This window comes from Epinephelus lanceolatus, chromosome 14, assembly GCF_041903045.1.
Source record: "Epinephelus lanceolatus isolate andai-2023 chromosome 14, ASM4190304v1, whole genome shotgun sequence".
NCBI lineage: Eukaryota > Metazoa > Chordata > Actinopteri > Perciformes > Serranidae > Epinephelus > Epinephelus lanceolatus.
The window spans coordinates 22,175,930-22,184,897 of NC_135747.1; the positions used below are offsets into that span (position 1 = coordinate 22,175,930).

General features: G+C 39.6%; 1 protein-coding gene across 2 annotated transcripts; it reads left to right on the forward strand.

The window, feature by feature from the left end:
• The first annotated feature begins 2,514 nt into the window (after positions 1 to 2,514).
• tank (TRAF family member-associated NFKB activator) lies at positions 2,515 to 8,113 on the forward strand. Of its 2 annotated transcripts, none has more exons than XM_033617103.2 (8): positions 2,515 to 2,673; positions 3,481 to 3,622; positions 3,837 to 3,945; positions 4,128 to 4,195; positions 4,987 to 5,045; positions 5,148 to 5,266; positions 6,596 to 6,996; positions 7,662 to 8,113. In XM_033617103.2, the coding sequence occupies exons 2-8, from the start codon at positions 3,524 to 3,526 to the stop codon at positions 7,830 to 7,832; spliced, it is 1,026 nt and encodes a 341-aa protein (XP_033472994.1). In that variant the 5' UTR covers positions 2,515 to 2,673; positions 3,481 to 3,523; the 3' UTR covers positions 7,833 to 8,113. The 2 variants fall into 2 exon arrangements, with proteins under 2 accessions (XP_033472994.1, XP_078030612.1); XM_078174486.1 differs by lacking the exon at positions 2,515 to 2,673 and adding an exon at positions 2,703 to 2,919.
• Positions 8,114 to 8,968: the final 855 nt, after the last annotated feature.

Genomic DNA, 8,968 nt, shown 5'->3' on the forward strand with positions numbered 1-8,968 from the left:
AGCATTAAAAAAAGCATAACACCAATTATGAAAAGTGAGAAAATATGTGTGACTATTTTTTTTCAGTTGGAAATGAAAGATTGATACTCCAATGTTTAGGGGCAACAACAGTACATGCTTTTATTAAGAAAAAAAAGACAGAACAAAATGTTTTGTTAGGCTCCTGTTGCCTCCAAGCTACCACTAAATACAATATACAGCACACTACAGATGGCAGTTTCATTGTGTTTTACACAGTGGCGCCCCCAGAAATTGGGCTGGCCAGAACGGGCCACTGAAAATCTTCTGTTGGCACACTGAAACCAGAAGCCATAATTGACATTCAGATATTTTATTATGCTGTTGTAGTATACAGGCTAGTTAAAAATTATGTCAGTATGTGAGTTAAGGATTTACATACTTATATACTATACCTCGGTTTCTTACAAGCCTATTCAAGGTTAAAAAAAAACAAAACACACAGAGGCCTCCAATTTTCAATATTGTACTGTAGTTGTGCAAATGTTCAACAAATCTAATTACCGAAAATCAACTGACACACAGTAAACCAGGGCCGTCTGAGGCCTCTGGAGGTCTGGTGCCCATGTGGCAGGTGCCCAGCTTGCCCTGTTGGTTATCCAGGTTATATGTATTGTTTGTTATGTCTTTTATGTCATGTGTAAAGCACTTTGAATTGCCTGTCACCAACCAGGCTAAGTGGGCAACTTCTCAGTCCCCTAAAGCCCTATAATCACTGCATATCTATTATTTTTTGTAATTTAATTTAATTTAATTTAATTACACATTTGTTGCTATAATTTGAATGACTAAAGTGCAATGTCCAAAGGCAGATACCTATGTTGTTTATCCAACTACACTATTGTCCAAAGAAATCTAATATAATTGAATAAATGCTCTGTTGGCTTATATATGTTGGCACATTTACTTTGCATTGTTGGGAATCTTTGATTTGTATTTAGAGCAGCCCAAATGATTGTGGCATGGATTTCAATGACACTAATTTGTCAGCTAAACATTAATTCTGCAAACACAACTCCAACATAGCAAAATATGTTTCAAGTTTTGCTGTTCAGAATAAGATTTAGCAGGTTTTAACTCACCAGTAGGTTTCACTTGGTTTAGTTTATGCCATATTTCTACCCTACTTATGCTACGTAATTTAAAAATAGTAACATCAGATATTTTTTTGTCTCCTTTTAGGTGGCAGGAGTGAAAGTTAGTCATCCTCAACATTTGTTGTGTTGTGGTTTCACAATGATGACGACAGTTGGACAACAACGAGATACAAAACAGGATATAGGCTCTGCTCTACAAGGTGATTTTCTTTTCTTTAGCAATTATTCTTTTTTTCCCCGAGTACTGTACAATTTTTTGGGCCATTCTGTTATCTTAAATGGTTTGAAAAACAGTGCATAGAGCTTCTGTAAATGGCAATGCATGCTATTATGATGGGTCCTATAGTGCACGCTATGTCTTGTGACATGATGAAATAGAGACGTGACATTGGACAACATCAACATACATATTACCCAACAATCACAATTGTAAGAAAGATCATTTAATTGAATTGCTTTTATAGTTTATTCATAGATTTTATAGTTTATGTAGAATAAGCATATCATTTTGTTGTAGATTTCTACTAACTTGTTTTCAAAATAAAAAACATAACCTCCCTCAGTGACAGCTTACCAGCTCTGAACCATAGCTTCTAGCGGTTTCGGACCACTCTGCAGAAGGAAAGATGGCCATTGCAGCCTCCGCCACAAAACAACAAGCATGACCTTCTCTCGAGACACTTAATTCTGCTGACTATCATCACTCTTTGTCGCCTGCCTTCTTCCCCATGACACCACCACCTTCTCTCCATATACAAACAACAAAGCACACGACACACCCCCACAGGGCCAGGGCCCTTGAAGGGGAAAAAGGGTGAGGCGGTTACACTGAGATGGCTTTGCCTTTTTAAGGACATGGCAAATGGCATTGTTTTGCATTCACTCACATTCTTGTTTGTCATTTAGCTTCTTCAAACAAAGGTGTATGTCCAAGGTGGCGATCTAAGTCACTCACAAGGCCATGTGCAACCGCACTTACAACGTTTTGCTTTACTGTTGGCAATTGCAACCAAGCTGACAAGGCATTATGATCTTAATTTGTGCTCATATGGTGCATATGCCTAAACAGAGTGATGCTCAAAGGAGATACACAGACAGGGGCCCAACAGCTAATTTTTCTTGCCCGTGGCCCCCCTAACAGGTTAATCCGGCCATGCTTGCTGATCAGACAAGCTCAATACTTTCAACAGAACTTGCTGAAGGTTTAATGCACGACAGAATGTTGGAGAGTAAAATGAGCACAGTGTAACACCAGTTTGGGGACAGTTTTCACATGCACAACAGTCGGTTTGCAGACGCGTAGGCTGGAAGAACCCTCAACCAGCTAACCACCCAGCTCTCCTCTGAGCTCGGCGCTGATTGGCCACGAGCGCGTAAAGGCGGAAGTCTACAGAGCAGGGGGATTCCCCGAGGGAAGTTCCCAACTCAACCAGGCTATGTAAAACATACATTGCCATATCCTCTCCTGCGCTTCGTAACTTTGCATCTGAAGATTAGGCGACGACGCTGCGGTGGTGTCAAAACAATAAATTCGACTTTAAGAGTGACACGAATGAAGGTAAGAGGACACACACTCACTGGCAGCGAGGGAAACTGAGCTGTGGAGTCGCTGCTCGGTCGCTTCATCCGCCACCGGTTGAATGAGTTATAGCTAACCGGTCACTTACGGTTTAAGGAATACGGAACTGTATGGATTAGGCTTTAAATGTCTCTGTAAAGTGCTTCCCTGTTGAGCCTCGGTGGGCTCCGGCGTTACTGGTAATCTCATTACCGTGGCTTCACCCAGGAGCAGCTGGTGTGACAGGTAGTGTGTTGCTGTGGCATTCATAATGAATATTGATCCATAATTGATGAGCAGCTTTGGGTGAGACTGGCACCAACCTCTCTCTTGTTTGCATCACCTCAACACGTCCTTGTTAAACACTACAGCAGTAAGTACGGGGCTGCAGTTGTCCCAGGAAAGTTGTGTGAAAGTTGACACTGGAGGAGAGCAGGCAGAAATGTAAAGTTTGTTCAGGTCAGGGGTGCTGAACTAGTTGTGCAAGCTTTCATTGCTTTTCAATGGCTCTGTTGCTCATCATTTACAGAACTAGAACAAGGCTTTGATTGTTGAAAAGTGGACATAGTTTTGCTTTTGCATGTACACTGATATTCCACTGGAAGTGAAAATAATCTTCCTTATAAACAGAGACTAGGAAGTGTGTCAGAAACTTACACACCGTTATGTGTAGGGACATAAAACAACCAAAAAAGGCTCCCTAACTCCATGTTTTTTTCACCAGTCATATAAAAGTGCAGTCTTTGGCAGTGCATTTTATTTTTTACAGTTAATTGATATTAATACAAGTTGTGCTCTCACTCATAGGGCTCATGTCTGCTGCGTCAGGGATGATTGTGGAGCACACGGCATGGAAAGGAACATCGGAGACCAGCTCAATAAAGCTTTCGAAGCTTATCGCCAGGTCTCCATCGAAAAGGACAATGCTAAAAAGGAGCTGCAGCAAATGGTAACGGCACAAGCAGCAAAACTTGCTCAAACTTTGATGTGAAATGAGCCGAACATTACTAGTATAGCAAATTTTAAAGTCACACAGTAGCTTGTTAAGTGTGTTTACTTGTTTTAATTTTATTGGCAGTCACATACAAGAAGACATGATTATTAGTTATTGGCCAGATTGCAGATATTGGTGCTAAAAAGAAAATATAACCTCATTTTTACAGAGTGAATATTACGAGCGATACACTCAAAAGCTTCAGAAGCAGATAGAGGACCAGCAGCAGTTGATATCAAAACTTGAAGCTAAGTTATCAGCAACGAGACAACCATCAGGTCAGTGAGACGTGCCAGATGATCTCTCTCTCTGTTCATATGCCGACAAGATCATTTACTCTTCTACTGCATTGCATTCTGGGCATTGATACCGGATTGTCATACATTTCACAGAAGCTGTTTCATCCAGCATTGCCTCCTGTTCATAGTGTTAATTTCCCTTTTTTTTGTATTCTAAGCAGAGATGAAATGTGAGCCTTGCAACCATCTCCTCGATGGGGCCAGCGCCTATAGGATAATGCAGTACCCGGTATGTTTGCTGTGCAACAGCGTGGTCTTTCTATGTGAAAACTGCAATATGAATGCTCCGAAACTGGTTCTTCTTCGTTCTAAAGCTTGAAAATATGCATGAGCATACATATACAACTTCCTCTCACATGCAAACACATGTTGATAGTACTTCTGCTGGATGTTGTTGTACTTGTGACAACAAGGATGTACAGTCAACCAATGGGAAGTTAATGTAGCAGTAACTGTGAGGCTCAAAAAATGGACGATCCACATGTGTTTCCTGCTGTCTGACGTCTTTTGAGGGCTGCTTTTGTATCTGTAAGGTCTCAGTGTTATCATTTAAGTTGGTCAGTCTTCAAATATTTAGTTTTTTCAGTGTTTCTAACCCTTGTTTGCCCAGCTCTAAAGCAGTTTACAGATAATTATATGTTAGTCAATCCATATCCTGTGCTTGTTCAGTCATTTGTTTGATAGGAAGGGAATGCCCATATCCCATTTATTTATTCTCCAAAGATTCAAACAATCGAGGAAGCCCAAGATTTCATGCTGCTGTAATAGTGTCCACCCTCTGTTTTACTCCACACAAGGTGTATCCACTTTTACTTCACCAGATGGTGCTAGAGGATAATATCGCCTGCACAGTTCAGCAGCTTGAGTTTTATTGTTCATTACTGAGCAGGCCAGGAAACATTTTTTTCCACTGGTAAATGTAAATTTGTGATGTGCAAATCAAACTGCAGATGCATTAACAATATGCCTTTGGGTAATTGTTGCTGATGATCACTGTAAATGTAATGTGTCTTTTTGCAGGAGAATATGGGCACTGTTGCTGTTCCTCCCAACATGCCAGTCAGCAGCAGCGTTGACTAGTATGTGTCTCTCTTTGCACCTTTATTTTTTTAATGAAAATCATATATGTTATAGTTAAAGATGGTTTTTCTCCCCTCACTCTTTATTTATGTGTTTGTCAGTCAGGACATGCTGGATGCATTCGCAGCAATTCAAGGGAAATTCCAGCAGATTCGCTCTCTCACCCGAAGACAAAAAGATCACCTAAAAAGATTCCAAGGAGGAAATGATGCATCAAATGGTAATGATAATATTTACTAAATATTACCTGCCATTTTTATTTTTTAAATTTTTTTTATGGCCTCAACCTAAATCCACTTGTTTTCTTAATTCAATTACTTAAAAGAAAATGTGCTAAATTGAAATAGGTTTGTGTATGTCATGACAAGGTATGAGTTAACATGCTTTTGCGTTGTTCTTTGAGATAATTACACAGCAACACCTTAACTAGGACGTACACGAATGCCTCGTTGCCCTTTCGAACCGTGGCTGGCCACCTCTGTTTGAAAAAATGGTCGATAAATACATTTAACAAGTCCACTGACAGATGCATGATGATGGCTCTGCATGCTACATGTATGATGAATAATAAATACATAATTATACAGTAATTAATATATAGTGGAATGTATACATATATATATATATACACTCTGTGTGTGTGTGTGTGTGTGTATATATATATATATATATGTATATGTATGTATGTATGTATGTATGTGTGTGTGTGTGTAAAATAATGGGAAGGTTGCATTTGATATGTAACAGGTTACAGATTACCAGTTACCCTGTTAAAAATGTACTAACTAATGTAACTATTTTAATTATTTAACTGAAGTACTATAACGTATGACATTTGATTACTTTTTGATAACTCCTCTAACAAATATTTTAAACTGGGCCAAAAGTCAAAAAGCCTTAAAACATAAGTTTATAAGTGTTGCACTCTAATTTGTCCCAGCGGCACCGCTGACCCACGTTGTCCAGAAATATGCCAAAAGACGGTGTTCCTGAGTGGCGAAAAGATGCACAGCAACAGAATAATTATTATATTCTACATATAAGCTTGTTACTGAAAAGAGTATAACCCCTTTTTTATTACAAAGGGGTCAAATCTGAATGTGTTATTTTGAGAAATTGCACACATTAAGACACAGTCCTCTAGATTACAGTTTGTAATCAGCAACATTTTGATTTGTAGTGTGATTTAATTTTAGGTTTGTCTCAGTAACCGTAATGACACTGTTACGTTCATTTAATTATATATGTTAGTTACACCTAGTTACTCCCCAACACTCTGAATATATGTGTGTGTATATATATATATATATATACACACACACACGCATATACAGAGCGACAGAGTGTATATATACAGTTTATATATAGAGAGTGTGTGTGTGTATATATATATATATATATATGTAAAGGAGGGTTATATCTTCATGTATGCAACTTCTGCAGTCGTTGCCAAGCTCAAATGTCATTGAAGGCAGAGCTGGAATATGTCAACATGTCGACCGAGACAGAAGAACTGTGTAAAATCTCATGTTTTTCTGCCGTCTGACAGATCAGCGGTTCTCCATGCCCATCCAGTGCACAGACCGTACAGCAGAGGCAGAGAGACCCTTTTCAGCAGCGCCAAGGTCAGCAGTGGATATCCCACTCCCGCCCACGTCCCTGGCGTCCCGTGGCGCCAGCCCCGAGGACAGGGACTTAGTAGACTCTCTCACCAAACTCAGTGTCAAATTCCCGCCCTCTGCGGACAGTGAATATGACTTCCTGAACAGTGCTCCGGAGAGACACATTGGTCCGACCATGCCCACGAAGCGGCCTCTCAGCAACGTCCCCTCCACGCTGACCGTGGAAGAGGAGCCCGTGGAACTGCCCATGCCTTTTGTCTACCCTCCATCCCCCTCCCTCTCAACATCTTCTTCGCTCTCCCAGGAGAGCGTGCGGGGACCCCAGCAGGTGAGAATCACAAGAGAAGGTCTGAGAAAACTAGTAGCAAATTATCAGTCTCTGATTGGTCTTTGCTAATGGAGGAGTGAAACAGTGTGAAGTCCAAAAAAAAAAAAAAAATCCCCTTGGCTTAACTTGAAACGTATTACTGTGTAATGTGTGCTGATTCTTTTTTTACTTAAGCATGGATGCTCTGGTTATATTTGGCATCTTTGCTGCAAAGTGTGAGCCAGATGGAAGCACATTACAGTGTCTGAATCTGATGAAACAAGTATGATGGTTAAGTGGGATTTTATTTGCTGATGTGTGTAAATGCCTAATAAAGAAATTGTGAATGACATGCAGTAAGATCTTAAAGTTGGTCCAGTTTTTCATAATATGATTCTTTCCCTGGATTACATCAACACGGGTGTTTATTATAGGCAAGGCTGGTTTGATGGTGTGGTTGAACACATAAATAGTAAGATAATTAAACACTTGAGAATAGCCTTTTGCCTTTACTGTTGCTGCAGCATTTGTGCAGACTATTGGGTTGATATGTTCTTGTCCTCCTTAAAGCAACAGATACTTCAACTTGAAGGCCAAGCGCTCCTGCATGCTTTAATAAAGTGAGTGTGAGGCTTGTTAAGAGCATGAATAATATATTGTTTTCTTTGGTTCACCCTGCTCTGCAGCCTCTCTGGAGCCCTGAGCTGTGTGATGCAGTTGATGTGAGGACAGAGCTGGCGACGTCTCAGAGCAGCAGCCCTGATAAATGTGCTTTCTGCCACGCTGTGGTTCCTCAGGACCGAATGAACAGCCACCTCTACTCGCATTTCTCCCCTAAGAATGAAGCCGACAACTGACAGTGGATACAGAGACTGACGGGCCCAAGGCCACAACTACTCCAAGACTTACTGAATTCGTGGTGTAGTCCTGCCTGCCGTGAAGAACATGCGCTGTACTGGATTTGAAATGACACTGCAATAAGACTTGAATCCATTTATTTAATATTGAAGAATTGAATGGTACACTTTCTTGCCCAATATATTTTTCTAATATCACGCTGAGATTTTACTCTAGTACTAAGTGATGACGATGCATATTATGGTATATATGAGCAAATAAAGCCGACATTTACTCTTTACTTTTTTATCATTTGAATCGTTTTCAACACGCAAATATAAAACCAGTTAGGGTACTCTAAGTGCATCCATACATAAAAACATATGGTGGATTTATTATCATTCTCTCTGCAACATGTTTAAACATAATTTGCAGTAATAACCTGTTAAAATTTCCTCTTAGAAGAATCACAATTCACTTTGTAAACAGAAATTTGCAGTCATTTCTTTTGAAACAAGACACCTTTTCTTCCTTTTCACGTCAGCAGCCAGATTTTATATCTCACAGAACAACAATATGTCACGTATTACAAATGACAATATGCATCAAATCACTCAAACGGTAGCCCATCCTTTCCAGAGCTGTTGACATGTTGATTAGCACTATTTTACCTAGCACTATATTCCCTTCGTTTGTCTGTGTTGTGTGCTTCAACCAGGGAAATCTGAAACATCTGTATGTCATTCTTGATGCGGAGTTGGAAATATTTCCAACTTTGAAATCATTTTGATAGGCAGCATGCCACGCATTCATTAAAATTATCTACACAGATGGCAACACATGCCATTAGGCACAAGCTCATTGTTAAATCAGATGCCCACTTACCTTGCTATTTGTATAGTAATACAAGGCAATATTATACTGTATTTATGATGGCACATTTATTTTTAATGGACATATGAGCATTATATGATGCTTTGACTCTAATAATTATAAGTGATAAAATGAGACATTCCAGAGGTTTCATATGACATTACAGGCTAATATTTAATAATTATTGCTTATGGAAAATGTGACCATCTCACAAAATGCCCAAGACACTGAGCAGGACAGGTTATTGTAATATGGAAATAGATGATGTTTCAGTCACTGACAT

Coding starts and splice junctions, on each gene's coding strand:
- tank (XM_033617103.2), top strand. CDS start 3,524: ATGGAAAGGAACATCGGAGACCAGCTCAATAAAGCTTTCGAAGCTTAT. Junction 4,196..4,986: donor ATAGGATAATGCAGTACCCG/GTATGTTTGCTG, acceptor GTCTTTTTGCAG/GAGAATATGGGCACTGTTGC. Junction 6,997..7,661: donor GCGTGCGGGGACCCCAGCAG/GTGAGAATCACA, acceptor CCTGCTCTGCAG/CCTCTCTGGAGCCCTGAGCT.